This window comes from Falco cherrug, chromosome 14, assembly GCF_023634085.1.
Source record: "Falco cherrug isolate bFalChe1 chromosome 14, bFalChe1.pri, whole genome shotgun sequence".
NCBI lineage: Eukaryota > Metazoa > Chordata > Aves > Falconiformes > Falconidae > Falco > Falco cherrug.
This window is the reverse complement of record NC_073710.1, coordinates 16053749-16074176: the sequence shown is the minus strand read 5'-3', so window position 1 is coordinate 16074176 and position 20428 is coordinate 16053749. Positions and strand designations below refer to the sequence as shown.

The following is a 20428-nucleotide window of genomic DNA, read 5'->3' as shown; positions in this document are numbered from 1 at the left end:
GTGTTTAATACTTAAGCTGGCTGTAACATAAGGCACCCCCTTGTTCTCACGTCTCATCTGAAATTCCAGTTTCCATTTTGAGTTCAGCTGGGACAGGTTGCTTTTAGAGGCCATAGCAGCACTGAACAGTGCACTGATTGCCACTAATAAGCACTATAATTCCTGTTTAACTTTGAAGCCAAAATGTACGGAAAAGGAGATGGATGTCCAAAAACATGTTGTGCAATGCCAGCCTCAGGAATGGTCTTATTTACACTGAAACAAAAAAAGAATGTCACCCCCTGAGTAAATGCAAACGTTGCAACTACACACACAGAGTGTATATATACATTAAGATCACATTATGTGAGACGTGCATTTATTATTTTATGGAGAGTTAATAAATGCCTAATAGATATGACCACATTTCTGATTAAGACCAGTGCAGTACGTGCTATCAGCAGGGTCTAGCCAGGGAAACAAAAGACAGTGGATACTCTTCCAAAGGTTCCCAAGTCCTGACTGTGTGGTCAGAAGAAGAGTAAAGCACAAGATGCTTGAAGCAAGACAGTGTCTCTCTACACTCTGGAGAGATCTCCGCATTCAGTTCTCCTTCATTCACCCTTCAGCTCTCTGGAGTTTTCTGGGGCTGCCTTTGAACTGGAATTGCTATAAGTAGCAGAACCTCTCACTGATTTTGGTGGACAAATGAAATTGTCACAATAATGTGCCCACCCATACACTCTTTTCTTTTTCTCCCCTCCTCCCCAAGTAAGAGAGGTTTTGCTTAAAATATTGACACCAAAGTCATCACTGCGTGATGGGGTGCTGGCAAGCACTGTTCATGCCCTTCAGAGCTGTTGTTCCAGATGTCTCTTTGCCATCTCTGACTTGATTACATTCTGCTCATGTTGCCAGATTATTTCAGAGCTGTAACAGCAAGAGACTTATTACTTTATTAAATGAAAGCTCAGATTTAGGGAAGTGCTGTTATACTACATGATTGCATCATGGGTTTTTCCAACCCCCTTGTACAGTGTTTTTGCAGTTTGTATAATGTAAAACACACCTGAACCATCTGTTTTGGATACCCTTAAACAACTAGCTGTATTCTAATAATCTATCACCAGTAAGCATCTGTTAGTTACTAAACTTTTCATAAATGCACCCTGATAGGACAAAACTTCAGTCGCCCTGCTTCATAATATTGACGTATGTGACGTTGTGTAGGGAAACCTCTGGATCGACAATGCTAAGGCCTTAGTGCTGTTACGGAGCACAGCACACCAGAGATGGCTGTTTCGAGTCACGCACATCCACAACTGTCTAACAAATCACTCCCACAGCTGCGTGTTTCAGTACACAGTGAAATGTGCAAAGGGCTGTCATTCCAACTAGCACATGAGAAACTGAAATGTGAGCTGTCAGAGAAGAAAACAAGGAGGTTGGCAAGGGTCTGGTTCAAGATTTAATCTGTCATTTAGAACTAGCCCTAAGTTCAGGGTTGATCCATATTTTATCCCAGTGATACTGGGGCATCAATATGAGCTAATTAAGTGCAGACAGCTGAATCAATAACTACCTCCAGTTATTCACTTGGTGCATTCTCAGAGGTTGTTGGTGGAATTGCACATGAAGCTGGTCCTGAACCACTGCAGCTTGTAGCCTGACATATTAACCTAGTGATAATTTTGGGTTACCTTGACAAGGGAGCTGTAAACACCCAGGGCTGTTTCACTTGGACCTTAGCTATCCCCCAGGCTTTGAGACAGGCAGGAACAGTAGCTGTGGCCAGCAAGCATTTTAGTGTGCCTGTTGAAGGACTCGGTATCAGAATGTATTTGTTCCTGCTCCTAGGAAATGGAGTTTTCTAACACAGGCTTTCTTTTCTTTCTGTGAAATGAGTCTGACAGAAAAATAAATTGTACTATACTGAGGCAAGCATGCAACTCTGTAGAAATGGAGGTATAGAGAAAACACAATTTGGTATTCTGAGAGCTCTTGGCCCAGAGCCTGAATACAAACCTGTGCTTTTTAGCATATGTCGTGTTACATCCTTTTAAAAACAGACTGAAACTGTTTTGAAAGCTTCACCCCCCTCGTTCAGTAGTCTCTCTGACCATTTCACCAGTCTGCAAATAGCTCGGCTGGACTTCACTCCTAGAACCTGAGTCACAAAGTTGTCCTTGCAGCTGCTGTGATAGGCCACAAGGGTATAGGGGTTTGTTTGTCTAGAATTTGTCTAGAGTACCTAAGAAATAGGTTTCACACTTATGACTAATCTATAGCAAATGAGGAAACAAGTTTAAATTCTTGTATATAGTGTGTGGGCAGGAGAGTCAGAGAAAAGTCAAAATATGTTGCTGAGAAGATGTAAACTCCCAGTGCTACTGTGGGGAAGCAGGAAATGGAACCATATAGAAGGTCTAGAGCATCACTGAAGTGAGTACCTGGTCTGTGCGTGGTCTTGAAACCAGCATTACAATGTCACTTAGAGTTACAATTTTTCTTTTACTGGCATAGTTATAGTAACATACAGCATAGAGAGTGAACACAGTTATATATGTAAAGAATTATTTTCTCCTGGGAAAAACTATTCCTTTTCCCATAGCAGAATGTGCTATTCAAATAAAAAGAGTCTCACAGTTTTATAGCTGCATCCAGACTAGGATAGGATTGCGCTTTTTTATTTACACCAGTATAGTAAAACTTCTGCATACAGACAAAATCATGGTTTCTCTTGAAGTGCTTAATTCAATTCAAAGCACTCTTGAAGTGCCTTGTTTGATAACAACCATCCTGCAAAAAACATAGCTGCTGTACTGTGCAGACATCTGGCTTTTTGGCTCCCATCTCCCCGCCTCGTTCGCTTTGCTTTCAGACAAGTGCACCATTCAGAGCCATTGGTACAAGGTTTATTTCAGTTTCTCCACAGAGGCTCTTCAAGGTAAAAAGACTGTTTCCCTCTGAGACAGTTCTACCTTTATATTCTCCTGTAAACTGGCTCAGAAAACCTCTTCATACAGCTGTTTTTCCTCTCCATCCTCAGCCATCACTGGATTTGTGGAAAGAACATTCAATTGGGCACAGAGTATGAGAAATGGGTGTGAGATGAGGACTGGGATCCTGAAACAGGTCTGGCTGCAGAAACCATTTCCTGTTGTGTGGAGTAAGATGCTATGTAGGGCAATCATGCCCTTTACTTAACTCCTGGGGTAGCAGAGTTACAAATAGACACCCTACTTGTACAAAAAAATACCTTTAAAGACAATTAATGCTTCAGTCTGTTTAAAAGTGAACTGCTCACATATTGCTAGTAGGCTGGCTATGTTTCACTGAGATCTACAGTGCCCTCCATGCTTCACAGCTAATTGTTTTGTGGCACGTTTGATCAGATGGAAAACTGATGGGCTCTATCTGCCACTGAAATCACAGCAAACTTTTTTTGCAGCATTTCAGTTGTGGAAAAATCAGCTCAGTGTAGGATTTAGGAAAAAAGCTTGCATGTGGATAACTATTTGCCCCTTCTGCTCAGAGTAAAAAGAGAAAATGAAAACTGATCAGAGCTGTTGCCAGGCTAAGGAATTTCAAGTGAGGCAATCTGAAGAGCCAGTATAGCCAACAAAAGTAAGCTACACAAAGGTTAGTAAAAGGCTTATCACCTCCTATACATCCATTTTTATAACTGTCTTGGGTGGTAAATGGGATCCACTGGTTGATTTTAGTTTGTTTCAATTAAAGGTAACAAATTTTGTAAATTCTGCTAGTCACAGATTATGAAGTACCTGGAAAATTACTGTATGCTTGGCTTCCGTGGCCTTGAAAAGTCTTGCAAAGTCTTTCTTAAGGATTTGATCTCAGTCCAACCAGGTACGAGGCAGGATTATGGCTGCCTTCCCAACACCAAAGTTATTTTGGGGAAATTTGTACAAATGAACCATGGTTTAGAAAAGGGAAGGGCTAGCTTTCTGGTATGCAAGGTTTTGTGAAACTTATTAACGATATTTTTGGGTTTTGCAATCGGTTCAAGTTTTTTCCCATCATGCTAATTTGCTCTTTTGGAAAGAAATTTTCTGGCTACAAGTGATCTTCTCTGTCTGTTAGAATTAAAGGAGATTCCAGGTTTATTGCAAAGCCAGGCTGGACCTGCACTGAATGTCACTGAGTGTTGAAATGAGGGCACTTAGTCTTCTTTAAATATGTGATGCTGCTATCCCAAATGTATGCCTCACCTTGGCACTGTGGTACCGATAATGGGATTGATCAATAAATAGGCTTCTCGATGTGGCATTTTTCAGTTCCAGACCTGACTGCTATTACCTACAGATCTAGTGCTTTTCACTTCCCATGCTGTAAATACAAGCTTCAAAAAAATGAAGAAATTGGAGATGTAAATAATGTATGTGTACTGAAAAGATGAATCAGGGGAGTATTTTGAGCTTCTGGAGTAAGTGCTTTTTGTATCTTTTATTTGGGGTCTTTGCCACAAAGCATCTCACAGCTGAGTCTTAGCAAGCAGACAGGTGGGCAAACAATTCACAATAGGCAGCAGAAATACTTGTCTTACATCTAGCACACATATTTAAGGCAAATATCATCTTGTCTATGTGACCAAACTCCCACTTGTACTCCCTTCATTCTCTTGTAATGGCAGTGAATATAGGTTACAGGTTGTAAAGCTGAGAAAATACTGCTTATCAAAGGCAGATTCAGAAGAGATTCACCAAATCTACATGAAGCAATGTTAGCAAAGCCATTGCATCCTTTTTTTTTGGTTACCTATCCAATGCCACTCTGCACAGTGTTCAGATAGCTCAAATGAATGGCACAGTTGCCAAATCTTTTTTACTTCAGGCCTTTAGCTGCAAAAATAAGTAGGTGCTGAGTGTTTTGCAGACTGTTGTTGTCTGTTTCTTTAGGCAGGAAGCACCCCAAATAAATACTTATTTAGAGAAAAATGTTTGTATGCCTATGTGAAATGTGCAATGAGAGCTAACCATAATCCCCCTCAAAACAGACTTTTTACAGATCAGCTGACTGCATCATCTCTAAAGATAAGGGACTTTAGGAGAAAATTTAAAGCAGTTTCTTTGCAGTCCAGGTGCAAATAGAGGAGTTGAATGGGGTCCTTTTAAAATGCTGTTCCTGTGGTCTTGGCAATATTTCCATGTTGGGAATTATTGGCAGCAGCTCAGCTTGTTTAGCCCTCGGGATGTATGTGAGAATGTGTCTCTCTTTCTCTTTTGTAAACAGAAATTACCTGTTGTGCTAATTTTTCTCCTGTAATGTGTGCTGCCTTTTTTTCTTCCTGGAAATGATCTGAAAACATCCTGAGCATTTAATTTCTCCCTTTAAATATTTTATTTTTGATCATCACAGTCTCTTCACATTAACATGATCTTAATAGGTTTGCTCATCCTTACATATGCCAGACAAAATGATTTGGACAATGATCTAGGCACTGTGAAGCTCTCCAGACAGTCTGAATTGCACATTCAGAGGTTCATAGCAGGTTACCAACAGTGCAGCTTTGCATACTGCCAGCGGGGCTGGTCAGAGGGAGGATCACATTTTGGCTTGTGTAGTTGTTTGTAGGGTTTTCCTATATGAGATGGAAAACCAGACCTTCTCGGGAGTGTGATCATGTCTCCCTTTGGTGGCTGCACTTCACTGAGTACTTGAAGGTTCTGCTCAAGAGCTGAGACCTTCCACTTTGCCAACCCAGAAACTCCAGTTCCCACCTCGTGTGTGCCCATACGGCCTTTGAGGTCCCCAACCCCTGTGCCATGGCCCTTCTATAGAGGTACTCTCAGAGACACTCCCAGTGCTGCTGCTGCCACCCAGCCGGTGTGGCTGCCAATGGACAAGGAGGTGCTTTAGCTGGGGGCTGCCAGCCTGGCTTGGGGAAAGAAGCCAAAACACTGCTCCGCCGTTCAAGGCTGTCACAAGATCTGCAAACAGCTGACCCTGCTTTACCGTCTTAGAAGCAGCACTACCCCCATGCACAGGCATAATCAGCTCATGCACCAAGCCCCAGGGTTGGAAAACATGTGATGTAGTCCAAATAAAACAGTGTTCTTTAAAATGTAAAAGAAGGTTTTTAGCTGCCTAGTCAGGAAGGAAAAATAGTACCTAAATGTAAATGCTTGGGAGATGTCCGCTTGTCTCTGCAGGCAAACTCCAGCAATGAGACCAGAGAAGTGGCCCTGCCTTGATGGGGGCTGGGAAAGGGGCAGCTCGGGGCAGAGACAGATCCCGCAACAAGCCTACCACCTCACACCATGCGTGTCCTTGCTCCCACCATGGGATGAACATGCAAACCACACATCGCCTCCTGGGAGATGCTCACACAAGGGTGCTGGGAGTGGAAAAGGAAAAATAACCTGTCAGTGCAATTTTCACTAACAGCCCAATACGTCTATTGAGAAATAACATTTCTGGGATGCTGCCCTCTTGTGAAAGGTCAATATTAACATCCCCTCCCATCTTCCCCTCTCCTACCCTTAAGGCTATATTTTGATGGTACACTGATGAGTTATATGCTGTTATGGTATTAGGTGTTGTTTCAAACGCTGTACCTAAAATTTTCCTAATTGCAAAGAAGAAATCTTTCAGGGATTTTTGGAGACCTTGGTTGCTTTTCCCTGTTGAAGTCTAGCTTGGGCAGAAAGAACCCATGACAAGGTAGCACAGCATCCACCTTTCCTGTTATCTGCTGTCCTTAAGGATTCGAAATCTTAGTACACGTCATGATTGTAGCCAGACTAGCATGGCCTCCAGTGCAGACTAGTTAAACATATATTTACCTATCTTTTCTGATATGTCCTGTAGCTTGTTTGCTGATGGCACTCAAGCTATCTAGTATAAAGCCAGCTTGCTAATGTCTATATAAAAATGCACTCGCTGTACTGTCTACAGTGCAGACAGACCCTGCCTGAGATACTGGCCTTATTTAACGAGTAGGATTAGTCCGTTTCAGAAATTGCAGGGCATTTCAACTCCTGCACTACATGTTTGGGAGAACCCCAGTTTTTAAATTAGAAGCTGAAGAAATCAGCAAGAAGGTAGCTGTAGTTGTACCTGAGAGGGTGGACTCATCTGCATTTTAGGGAGATTTCAGAAGCAGGTATTATGGGTCTGGACATAGCATCCTCCAGAACTGAAGGAATTCACATTTTCATATTGTACCTAGTTAAAGCTGTTGCTGGTCATGAAAAGGGGGATACAAATCCCCACTTGTCCTCATCTTCTTTTCTTCCTAAAAAACGAGATTCCTTTGGTAGAGTTGGGGGATGCATTAAAACACGTATCTGTCTGTGCACTGCTTGGGCTGTGTTTGAACCTCATGTTGTGCTCCTGGATCATTGTCCGTCTTCTGTGTGTTTCCAGCCCAGTGCAGCATCCTCTCACTGCATCATGACCCCACAAGCGAGGTGCAGCCAGAGAACCTGAGTTGTGGGCTTATAGTGTGGGGTTAAGCAGCTGAGGATGTGCACTGGCAGGGCCACACACCCCAACAAAATATACAGTGTTCTGGGAAGTTCTTTAAAAAGGACTTGGAGTCACAACATGGTTCGTAAGCAAGGCATTTTTTAAAAAAAATTGTAAGTAAAGAGGGAAAGAGAGATATGTGTGACCCCTGTGTCCAGCCGCAAAGACAGCTGATGCTTACATCCACCCAAGGCCTGAAACCTGTCCTGTAACTTCAGTCCCAGCACATGATGCTACATGTTGTGCATGTATGTCTGTTACGTGACCTTACATATCAGAGAAGAAAGGAGTTCAATGTCTTCATTCACACATGAAGCTTTTTGAAACTGAAATTTGATTCCTCAGTGGCAACTAGAACAGCAGGAATAAACAGGGTATTTATTCAAATATTTTCAAATAATACTCTCAAATGGAAAATATTCTGGCATTTGCCAAGTAATTTAGACATTGTGTAAACATAAACTTAACAGAATGTTATTGTTACTTCATTATTCTTTCTGTCATGTACATTCTCACTGCAATTTATTCTCATTTCCAGCAGATGTCTTAAGTGCCCTAGGAATGATTAGGAGAGCTCTGATTTCATATTGCTTATCCATCAAAGGAAAAGATCAGTCTCTCCTCTGTCTGCTTAATACTCAGGGTAAATCTACTTTGTTATGTGGCTTTACACCAGTGTTACCCAGCAGAGGATCATGTTCAGTCTGATTACTCATTTTCTAGATGCTTCATTACTGTAGGAGGAGCAACTGCAGACACACAGACATCAGGTCAAGCATGCTGGTACAATTGGAGTTTCAAAAGGAATGGGAGATTGTTTGTTCTGGCTTTGTCAATATTCTTCCCTAAAATAATGCTATGGGCTCTGCCCGGATTAAAGCAGTTTCATATAACAAGGTGACATGATTTCACAAGTTACATGGACATCTGACAGATTAAATTGGCTTATTAATCTTCTAAAGATCTTTGAATCTCAGGATCACATGTGTTTGATACCACTTCATTGCAGTGGGAGAGCAAACAGGTTAGGTTTGACTGGATTTGACACTCAGTGCCTGTGTCATGTTCGGTGCCCCTCCAGCCACGGGATAAATCTTCTCTGCAGTTCTCATCCCCGCCTCCTTGCAGGGCCTGCTGACAGGATCCCTGCTGACATGGAGGCTTGCATCCAAGTGGACCCGCTGAGTCTTATGCTTTTTACCTTGCTCCTTGCCCTGTGCTTCTCCCCTTGCAGCACTGGCAGTGGTACACAGCGGCAGCAGTGCTGGCAAGTGCAGGCTGAGCTTGCAGCCATGTGCCGTGGTTCCTCCCCTCTCAAATGTGCTGGGCAAACAGTGCAGACAGCTGTTTTTTTCTAGCTTTATCAAGCCCTGTGCTGTCCCTTGCTCAACAGACTTGTGTGTTGGTGGAAGACTCTCAGCCCACAGCAATGGGGAAGTTCCTGTGAGTTACATTCTCCCTAAAGGCATCAGAGTTTTGCCTGCAGGAGGCCAACAGCCTTTACTCCTTCTCTGATAAATAATGGCAGAACAGTCCAGGACCATGTTCCCATAAGAAGAATATGCCAGGTCACCAAAGCTGGACATGTACCAGTGAGTCAGTAATATTTCTGCAGCACTAGATCTGACCCAGTCCAGCCATCTGGGGTGGCAAGACTGCTCCCAAGTATGAACTTGCAGGTTTGCGCAGTGCATCATGCTTCTGCGTAGACTTAACAGCTTGGGTCTCCATTAGTTCACGGAACTTGAGGCTCCACGCTGCTACTTGATATAGATGCTCCCCAGGTTGCAAGCCGTGAGTGGTCTCTATCAAGGCAGCCCCTTTGCAGGAGATCTAATGTGACCAGGAACCAAAACAGCTGTTCTAAAGAAAGGCTAGCCAAATTCATCTCTCATGCAGGATCTGTAAGGCAAGTGCTTGGTTTTGCATATCCAGGATTCTTACACAGCCTGGCACTTGATGCAGGAGCTTGGCCAAAGTTTGCATGCTGCCTCTGGTAGAGTGGAGGGCAGCGAGTGCCCTGGAGTGCCAGAAGCAGCACAGCTGCAAATGCAGAGGAGCAGCTGTATTCCCTGTGCAAGGATTTTTCATTTTGTACTCCATTTACTTGCTCCAGCGGCTCCATAAAACCAGTATAAACCAATACTGCATCCTCAAGAAAGATAATTGGGTTTGGCAATGTATATTTTAATAGGGAGAACTGAGTAAGGATTAAAAAAAAAATCTTGTGTTTTTTCCCCACCAAGTTACAACTTGGAAATAAATATTACTCCCTGAATTTTTAATACTGCAGCAATTAGGTTCATTTAGAGGACCAATCAACTTGATGCTGTCCCTATCATAGCCAGTGGTAGAACTCCTGTGAGATTCCAATTTGAGTTGAGTTTACCATCTTAATGGGAATAAGGAAGGAAGCTTGCAACAATTATCCTTTTATTACCCTGTTTCGCTTGATGATTAGCAAACAGAACACTGTGTAATAACTTTATACATCACTTACATGTTGAACAAAATACAGATCAAAACTTCCCATGAATCATATTATGTATGCTTTATTAAATTAAGCTACAATGCCAGGGAATGTGCTTCAAGAAAAACAATATTGAAATGAGACTAATATTTAGTATGTGAACTGTGAGAATTGGTTAGAGCAAGTGTCACACAGCACAGCTAATGGCATCTGATATATTTAGGTGAGTGGTTGTGGACTGATCATTCAAGTGAGACATTAAAGACAATTCCTTCTGTAAATCTGCTGTGACATGCCTACGCTGAGCTTCTGAAGTACTGCCTCTCTTCTGTGACACGCTGCATAAACACACCTCTGATGTATGGGTCCAACATCACTTGACAATCAGACATCGTTATGGCACTCATTTTTACAGCCCAGTATGCAATACCATCTCCCATCTGATCCTTGGGTGAAGAAATCCCATTTCCACCCATGAGGTGAGGATGAGCCAGAGTGGCTGGATCTGCATTCTCATGTGAATCCAGGCATCGCTTGTTGGAAAAGGTTGTGTTTAGGGATCCAGGCTGCTTCCTTCCCTGTGATGCCCTGCCAGTGGCAACTACTCAAATATGCGTGGAGAGGATGAACAAGAAAATAGTAGAAAATGCTTATAATGGCCACATTCAAGTGTTGGTTCAGGCTCTGAACTACCATATTTGATTAGAAAGCAAGGAAAATGGAGACTGTCATCTCTCAATTGTATATATTTCTATGGGGCTTTGCTGACAGGGTCTTGGCTGAGGACATTCAGCAAAAGGTTTTGTGCATCTCCTTTGCTTTGGAGCAGGTATGATTTGAGACACAGCTTTCAGCCACGGAGGCAAAACTTCCAGCTCAGCTAAGTTTAGTCAGGATTCCTTCAGTAAGTGAAGAATTAAATGATAGAGAACCGTAAGTCCTTAAACCAAATGGCAGTATTTTATGGCATTATGGACAAGTCACCTAATTTCATTTTTTCTGACTAAAATACAAATGGTCCAGGAACTCAAAAGGGTGCATTTATACAACCAATGAGATACTTAGTGGGTCACAGGAGATGTGGTTCCTTTTTTTCTTTTTTTTTTTTCCCCAATGGGAAAATATTCCTAATGTAAAATGCAGACACTAGAAGGAAAAAACAGCAGTAAAGAAAATCTGCCAAGGCAAACTGACTTAGAAAAGAAACCCACTTGTCATCATCTCTCTTCTGTGTTAGCAACAAAACAAATGTTTTCTCCTAGAAGCCTCTGGAAAACATCACTCATGTGACACGTCCTCCAGGCCACACAGTGCCTTTATCACCAGAAAACACCCCAGTCACCATACAGCTAACTTCACCCACTAGCGTTTACAAATATTGTTTCGTTGTTAGCTTATCACCTGGCCAGCCCAAGGGCTAGCCATTTCGGGGAAAGTACAGCAATCGTTATCATAAATAATGCATCTAGTATATCTGCTGTCTCACTCCGTTCTAGGGCAGCTAAGATGCTGCATCATTTACTGCTGTGCTATATAGTGGAACACATCTCTCTACATGGGAAATGTACTTACAGAGATTACCCAGCAGAAGAGCATAAAATGATTTGTACTGGAACCTGCAGCTTATCAGGAAAACAATGTTTGGCAGGGACACAGCTAATGTCTGGCAGACCGTAGCACATTTCCAGTGCTGGCAGTTGCAGAGGCAGAGCCGCTTCCAGCTGGGCTGCAGGTAGCAGGAGGCCGATTGATGGCAGCTGGGCCTTGGACCTGGGGTGGGCAGAGAGCCCCTGTGCCTGGCGGGCACAGCAGCTTGCAGGAGCAATGGGCATGGGTGGCACGAATGCTCCTGCCCCCACAAAAGTGCTCATTTCCTATTCCCCAAGCCCTCAGAATGCACAGAAGTTTCTTCTTCACTACTTTTCCCCATTCTTTTGAGCTAATTGTAGCGCCTCAGGATGGTCACTAAGCAAGCAAGGTAGGGGGGAAAAAAAGGAAAAAAAAAAAAGCTCTTCCAGACAGATCAAAGCCCTCCTACTCTCAAAAGGAAAACAAGCAGGCCCCCAGCCCTGCAGCCCTCCCTCAGTGACAGACCCCATCAACCCAAACCACAACCCTCTTTCCCTTTCTATAGCTGGCAGCTGCCCTCCCTAAGCCAAGTGGCAGTGGCATCTCTCAGCCCACCCATTTAATCCCTGGCTGCCCAGTTTGCAGCTTTGTCTAGTGGTGTCAGTACCAAACATTAAACTTCAGGAGGGTTCAGAAGCTAAGAGATCCAAGAGTCTTTCTTTGCCTGTTTAGATTAAGTTTTAGTTCAGTCAGTTTTAAAGCTTTTATCAACAACTGTGAAGACTGTTCCTTTCTAAATGAGAACTTGTTTTTTAAGATGGCAGGTGTATGAATTTTTAAGAGACAGAGCAGTCACTATAAGGGCGGTCAATGCTGGTTCCTGGCCTTTTTTTTCATCTTGCCCAAAATGCCTGTGCTTCCCATATATGAGAAGAAAGTTTCCACATGTGAAGGGTTAATCTACGCGTGCTAAATCCACTGGGAGTTTGTAAGGCAGTCTGTGTGGGGGATGAAAGTGGACAGGATCCAGTGTTTTTCAGGAGGTAAAAAATGAATTTTCCTGAAGTGCTACCACAGAACAACAATGATAGTTGAGTATTGCAGGGACTCTAGGAACCCTGCAGAGAAAGGCTGGGACCCCCATGTCAAACCCGGTGAGAGGTGGCGGGGGGGGGGGGGGGGGGGGCTGCTAAAGTAGTTCCAAGGGGGATACTGACTTCAGCAACAGCAGTGCCAGTGTCAGGCACCCCTTTACACAGTAACAAGCTGCATCTATTGGACTTTCCCTGGCTTGGCTTTGCAGAGACCAGGCTGGCTGGGGTAGGAAGCCATGGTGCAGCTGCCCCGCTCACCTCCCACAGCTTCACAGACAAGAGATGGGAGCGAGACGGAGGCCTTTCCCTGAAGTGAGTCAGGTTTCCAGCAAAGTAGAGAACAGAGCACAGACCAGAAAGCCTTGGAGGCTGCCACACAGGAGTGCAACAGTCTGGGTGGTGACTAAACCCCACATCTGTAACAAACCACCTCACAAACTCCCTTTCAAGCATGCAAATAAATAAACAGATAACATGCTGCAGATTCGACTCACTTGTTACTCTTGGGCAAAGACATACATGATTCATTTATTTTCATGCATTCATTCTCTAACTCTTCATCATCTACACTGTTCTCACGCCACCTACCAGTTTCTCCACAGCATGCTGGTGGTGAGGTGCCCAATGCAGCATTGCTACCGATAGCAAAGACGAAGGCAATGTTCAGAAAACCACACCGTTTGCCCGCAGTGGTAGCTGACAGAGACAGGCCAGGTAAACATGAAAGGAACAGCTTGCTTAGGATCAGCTGAGCACAGTCAATCAGCACACAGCTCAGACTGAGGAGATAAAGTGACATTTGCATTTACACTCCAAGCTATTCTCTCAAAGGACAACGTTAGGATGTTTGCCTAGATGTTACAAATTACTTGGAGAAAAGGTGTCTTGATGCAGATAGCAATTATGGTGTTTTGATTGTTTTGGCTCTTTCTGTAGTCAAACAAAACACTAGCTCACACCAAGGGACTTAGGTGCTGCCGGGGGGAGAAACTCCTGCATGATTCTCTAGGAGCTGGAGGTTTTACGTGCGCTGTGTGCTGATAATCACAGCTATACTAGAAGAATCTTCTCTGACAGAAACCAACCAGAATTAATCACTAAGCTCACAGAAAATGAGAGGGGAAGCACAAAATGGAGGATGAGGTGAGACCTAGGGATATTCAGCATCCTAGGATGATTTTTGCATTTTATCTGGCCAGATGCCACACAAAGGCAGCCTGCTGCATCCCCACTTGCCTGGTAGCAGCATCTGTGTGTTAGATTGTGTGACAGTCGAGTATAGATGGCCCAGTGGGAAAGCTGGCAAAAGGCAGAGCTTTATTAGTAATCACTGAGACTTTGCAAAAGCCTATGACTGTTTGCTTTCAGCCTCATCCTGACCCTATGATTAGGGATGCACTGATCCATTATTTGCTTATTACGACTTCAAACCAGAGGGCAGAAATTTACTCTGCTCCTCTTCACAATCATCCAGTGTTCATATGAGCTTTTAGATTACAAAGCAGATGCAGTAACTACTGAAGTGAGATTTTTCAGGGACATTACAGGCTTTAGAACGTCCTGCACGACTGGGATGAACCCAAGCTAACATTTCCTCTTTGTTTAGATATTAAACTGAAGTTCATTGAACCATTTCTTCTTTTCATGCAGGAAGACCTTTAAAGCCATGTATTCAAGTACAGGCTTGAGATGACCTGTAAGATTTGGTAACTGTAATCCATTCTTTGAAAGAAAAGGTGTAAGCCTCCTTGCAGCCCGCGGTTGAGACCAAGACCCAGGCAGAGTGGGATTTTAGATGTAACCATGTCCTCCTGCTTTCTGCCAGCTCATTTGCTGGTGGCTAGTTTGGATCCTATTTTAAGATTATTCCCTCAGAGTATCTTCATTTCTGAAAGGAACTGTCTCTCTGAGGATAACTAACGTGTGTCCATTCATCTCCCAGTGCAATCAGAGTGCTAAAATTCTGGAAACTAGTTTCTATCTGTATCAAAATATGCTTCCCTGAACGCGTCGTGAATGCTGCTTATATAATGTCTTGAATTTCTTAGACTGTAACATTCAACATTTTACATCTAAATTTTTAATGTTCTGTACAATAGCACATTTGGCCACTTTAACAACCTCAATGTACTCTGTAATTAAAAAAAAATATCTGTATACTCCTCAGTGACCAAAATAGAAAATAAGACTTCACATTTTCCTTTTAACCAATTCCAAGTCAGTTCCCTAATGTGATCATAATATTAGAATAAAACATGTAACCCAAGGATAATGCTATGCTCAATATTTTATTTATATTTTTATGTAAACATAATTTGCTTTGTAGGCACAATATAACAAAAGCTCTAAAGCAACAAATACAATTAAACAGTGTCTCAGTTCACTTCAATCAGGCTTAAGTTAAAGAGAAGCTTTCACAGTTCTTTTAAGGCAAATTGAGAAATAATTGGTTTCACTTGAAGAAACTATCCAATTGTCTTAAGAGCTGTTTCAACAACACTGTCAGTAGTAAGCACAAACCTTCATTTCTACTATAGTAAGACTTGGTCAGTAACAAGTCCCAGCATTGTCATTTTGTATAGCATGCCCTCTACCAAGTCACACGTGATACTACTGTTTGTGGTATTCTAAAAGGTACTTAGGGCTTGCAGGCCAAATTCTGCTAGCACAAATCCTGCTTCCAGAACACACACCTGAAAAACTGCCACTCATTTCAACAGTAACCTTCACATATGCCATATTAATACCAGCAAAAACCCGAGCAGTTTAGTTTGCTGATGGCAATACTCATCTGTGTTGCACTTAGGTAGATCCAGAAGTATTCCTTTGTACTCACTGCAATTACCTGACATTCTGCTGATCAGAAAATGGCCCTAAAATTGGTATGAATTAGCATGAAGAGTATTTTTGCCTTGCTAACAAAACCAGAAAGAACTAGCCAACATTATTTCATTTGATTGTTGTCCCTATGGTGTCTGTGGCCATGACCAAGATCACCTATCTATTAGTTCTGAAGGGCAATTTAACTGTAGAGCCAACCATGCTGCGGTTTACAACAGAACGGATTTGCTATTCTGCTTGCCCTACTAATTTAAGGCCTTGAGAATGCCACTTTACTGCCAGCTCGAAGGTCACCAGCAATATTGCTCACTTTGGCGTCAAATCAAAATTCCTAGTTATGTTAAGGTTTGCTGCAGGACAACATCGTTACACTAACTGCAAAACAAAACTGGGCATGTTTCCTACCGTTTTCAGCTTATGAGTCGTGAAAACTTAATGGTCTTTCTTAAAAGCCCAATTGGCAAGCCCAATACATGGAAAACTCACTGAACATTTATTTTTTCTGTGGAAAAAGTCCCTGTTTGGGGCTGATACGGCACTGGAAGTGTAGGCAAGTCCAGCTTGAAATGAAAATCAACTATATTGAAGTTATGCATCAACATCTAGAGAAAACCAAAGTTCTGGTTCAACTAATATTTCAAAAGCTTTTTTGGCATTTTTCTCCAGTTACTACTTCTCATTATTTCTGAATATGTTTAACCCAAGGGAAACTCCTTCAGAATGAATATTCTGCACAATTATCTGGTATTAGAACAGCAACTTCATGAGTACAGTGTAAAGAGATGGACATTAATACTCAGGCAGCAAGATGCAACAAACAAAAAACCAAGAGAGAATCTTGTAAAACCACACATAAAAGTCATCCAGACCCACAAGTTCTTTCACACTGAGAAAAGCACTAGAAGCCTTCCCTCTCCAGTTTTCTGTATTACTTTTTAACTTCTGTTAACAGGATACTTGGAGATTTAGGTGAACAACTAGCCATGCCTGGGGAAAATACTTTATTTTGGAAAAAATATATTAATTCAAAGATACATGGCATTATACAAGGTCTCTTGTCATTCCTTTAGCATTTCTATTGTTGGTGACTGCAGTCATTTTGAAATAACTGTTTTAACGAGACAACTGAGGAGCTGAGTAGTTGCTGCTTGAATAGTGAAAGACAAGGAAAAAGTATTTACTTTTGTCATGTTTTCATATAGTTTCCGCTAGTGGGAGGTAGATAAGACTAGCTGGTCTTTGAATGCTCAATCCTGCAAATTAAATCCTACAAACATAACTGGACATACGGAGCAGAGCTTTTGCTAGAACTACTCAACTAGATAAAGTTATCCCTGTGCATAATTTCTGATGGGATTAATGCCTAAAATTCATTTTTAACAGGGTTAACTTCTGTAGGAGTTCAGCTCCAGCTTGATAGCTGATCAATACTTTAGCGATTCCAGAGCAGTAAACTCCACCGACAAATTCCATCCACATTCAGTTCCTTACCAATATGATTTTAAAATGAAATTTAAAATTGGTTTTGATTTTGGACACAGCTGAATCAATGTGTCCTTAGCAGAAGGTGTTCATCTGTCAATAACTGCTAATTGCTACAGGCAATTGAAGTTCTGTGTCTAAAAAGAGTGGTTCACTGACCACCTTCTTTGCCTACAACGTATGGGGTGACAGCTCAGATTAACAGGAAAGCATGACAGTTGGCACTCTGAATGATGTGTTTAATTACTGGTGCTGATGACTTAGGTGATTATACAATATGAATCAAAGTCTCTCAATTAATGATTTCTTGCATAATTTCAGATTCCACAATTATAAACGAGGTATTTTTGAAAATGAAGATAGGATTTGCTTATAAAATGATAAAGCAGGGCTGAGGAAAATGAAAACTCATCTTTTTTGCAACTTTTATCTGTGGTTCATAAAAGGAAATCTATTTTAACACTGAAAATGCACAAACTTAAAATCCTCCCTCCAGTTACTAGAATCTTCCAGACAGCAAGTGGGGAATTTTTTTTGTTACTGTTTCCAACTTGCAAAAAAAGCCCAACCTCCCCAAATAACTTTATGCAAAATGTTGGAATTTGCATGAGAAAGATGCCCATCTAAAATTACACAGTAAGTTAATAAGGCTTTTAAACCAAACAGAAAAATCCATGGGACTCCTACAGGGAAACTGGGTGTTACACAGGAATGTCATAATACTGCACTGGATGAGAATGGCACTGAGTTCAAAACAACAATGATCAACAGCTCATAGCTCAGCTGACTGCAGACAAATACAACACACACTGTACTACAGCATTTGTTCACTGATGCACAGAATAGATTTCCCAGTCTTGTTCCCTTCTACTTCCATCAATCTTTCTGCTTCCTCCACCTCCGGCTGTTACTGGATGAATGGCATGCGCTCTTTATTCTCATTGTCTCCTTCATGGTCTTCTTCCTCTTCTCCAGCCTCACTTGTCTCTGTGCTGTCATTGGCCATCTGTAGGATGAAAGATGAAGGACATCAGAGCACCTTTCACATCGTTTTATTTGTTCTTATTTCAGTTTGATTCATTTGATAAAGTGGCTTTAAGAATGAAAGAAGACATGGTTGCAACATGAAAATACACAGTCTGTCTGTGCAGAAATTTTGCTGACACTACACCACTTCCAGCTAAAATTGTAAGCTGTCCCCTCACAGCTGAATTACACAACTGAATGCTGCTTTGTAGGACAAATGGACTCTGATCTGTGCACTTGGAGCAAACTGGTATTAAAGCTCTCGGACAGAAAATACGACTGTGTAGGAAGTTTACAGAATGTGTGAGACCTCTGACTTACAACTCCTGTTATCTGTTCTTCCAGGCACACGTAACACTATGGTTAACACCAGGTAATGAATGGGATCAGGTCCCACATGAGGCATAATGTCATGAAAACTCAGAGAGCAAATGAAACTTTACAGAGCAGTGGATATGTAGATACTGGCAGAATATACCCATGGCAGTGCAAATTTCAGAGCATACAGGAGTGGGGACAAACTGTATTTCTGTATTTTATTGAAGATAGTAGTAGTAGGTAGTAGGCAATTGCAGAATTTTGTAGTTTAGGATAGCATTTAAGGAGCATGTGTTTTTTCACATGGGAATACTTATTAGAAACTCTGTAAAGATGTAAGACTCTCCTGTACCTCACCTTGTCTTTGGAGGCACAAGAATGTGGTTACCCGGACAGGCGGTAGTGTTTAACAGCATACATTAGTATGACTAAATTCTCTAACACGCCACCATTACCTCTCTTAGGGCACAAGAAGATTCTTGTATGAGCTTGTAACTATTTCAAAACTAAGGGAGGGACCCATTTACTCTTTAAAGAGAAAGGCAGAGACATTGTACCTTCCCTGTGTGATTACTAGCCTCTACTGGAAATAAACATCTCAAACACAACCTGATTTTAACGGAGAAAAGCAATGCTCTGAAGTTACTTATATTTTTTAATTAACACCCTTTTGTGAAAGTGTATCAAATTTGTTCTCACCTTCTAACAAATGGCTATTGTGATATAGACTATCAAGAGAACAGATAGAATAAATGAATTAATATTGTTATGGATTCTTGTTTACAGTTTTAAGATGCAATTAATCTACAAAATAACATCCAATTTCCATATGTGAGGTCCCAAACGCCTTCCTTTTCCTTGCAGTAATTTTGTATGAGATTTGAAGCCAATTTTAGAGTAAGCACAAGTAAGAGCTTAACTGTAATTCCAGGTTCTTTTCTGTTCTTTTGAAACAGAAAATGTCTCGGGTCTGAAAGAAAACATCATATATCAGTATTGATTTGAAGTCAGTTTATCTTCTTTACTACTCTCTCCTACACCATCAGTGAATGTTTAGGTGTGAGCCTCATTTTCATTAACTACTACTCTCTGTAATGATTCAGTAGCATGTTAAGTGCTCCAAATCCAGTGGATCTGAGCTCCATCAAAACCATCTTCCTTCAGGATATTTCTAGAAGGAAGTATTTAGATAGTATACTTCATATATTATTAAAAAAGCAAAAGACATTCCTACCAAAGGTATACTCTGACTTTCGTATGGGAATCGGAAAGCACTTCTGCATTTGTACACTGATGTAATATTGACTGTAGTTTTTTCTGTTCAATCCACTTATTAATACAAGGATGTTGTATTGCGTGAAATGTCTATCTGTTTTCCATCACAGGGACAGAAATAAATGTGGCAGTTTTACCCTGATGTACGAGTTGCAGACTCATTTTTGGAGAGGCAGATAGCCATTCAGTACAGAAAAGTAACTGCTGGGACTCCAGGAATTACAATTATGTTTTCACTTTGGGTTAAATATATAAATTATTATTACTGGTTTTATTTAGGTGCTATGGATTTAGAAGAAAACAGTGTTAAAAAGAATATTGTAAGGGACATGTCTCATGTCTCCGAAAGTCACTACCATGCTTTAACTTGTGTGACTGTACACCATGCAGGTAGCGCTTTGCACTCACCAAGGGAGTGGGTGCTTTCTCCACATCCAGGATTAGTTTTCCGATATTTCCTCGGTCATGGATTCTCTGCATGGCCTCCTTCACCTGAAAGAAAGATAAGCTATTGATAATTTTCAGACACACACTAAGAGAAGCCTGAATTCCTTCCTTCCAAAAGCAGCATTTAAGGCATGGTATGTGCAAGGTCATTTAAACAGCTGCTTGAAGCAAAACTAATGGTTAAACATTTTTAGTGAATTTCTAAGACCTGATCTTTGCATTGTGCTTGCATGGGATGTGAGTCTTGATGACAGTTTCTGAATAGCATAATACACACAAAATGTTAACACAGTACAAAAGTAATGGTTAGCTGAGGTGTAGAGAGAAATGTAGGCTCACACAGTTAATCCTTACAGGTTGTTCATTAGATTTTCTCTTTGCAGAATATTTATCAAGAAACGCTACTTTCAGTGAAAGTATGAAATGTTTTTTTAAT

General features: G+C 41.5%; 1 protein-coding gene across 1 annotated transcript in view; it reads right to left on the bottom strand.

Annotated features, from left to right (window-relative positions):
- Nucleotides 1-14872: 14872 nt before the first annotated feature.
- The window catches only part of VAT1L (vesicle amine transport 1 like), a 64117-nt gene continuing 58561 nt past the window's right edge, over nt 14873-20428 (bottom strand). Inside the window, exons 8-9 of the mRNA XM_055726956.1 lie at nt 19954-20037; nt 14873-17932 (exon numbers count right to left, since the gene is read on the bottom strand). Coding sequence (XP_055582931.1) covers nt 17834-17932; nt 19954-20037 — 183 coding nt within the window. The 3' untranslated portion in view covers nt 14873-17833. The remainder of the gene's footprint in view (nt 17933-19953; nt 20038-20428) is intronic.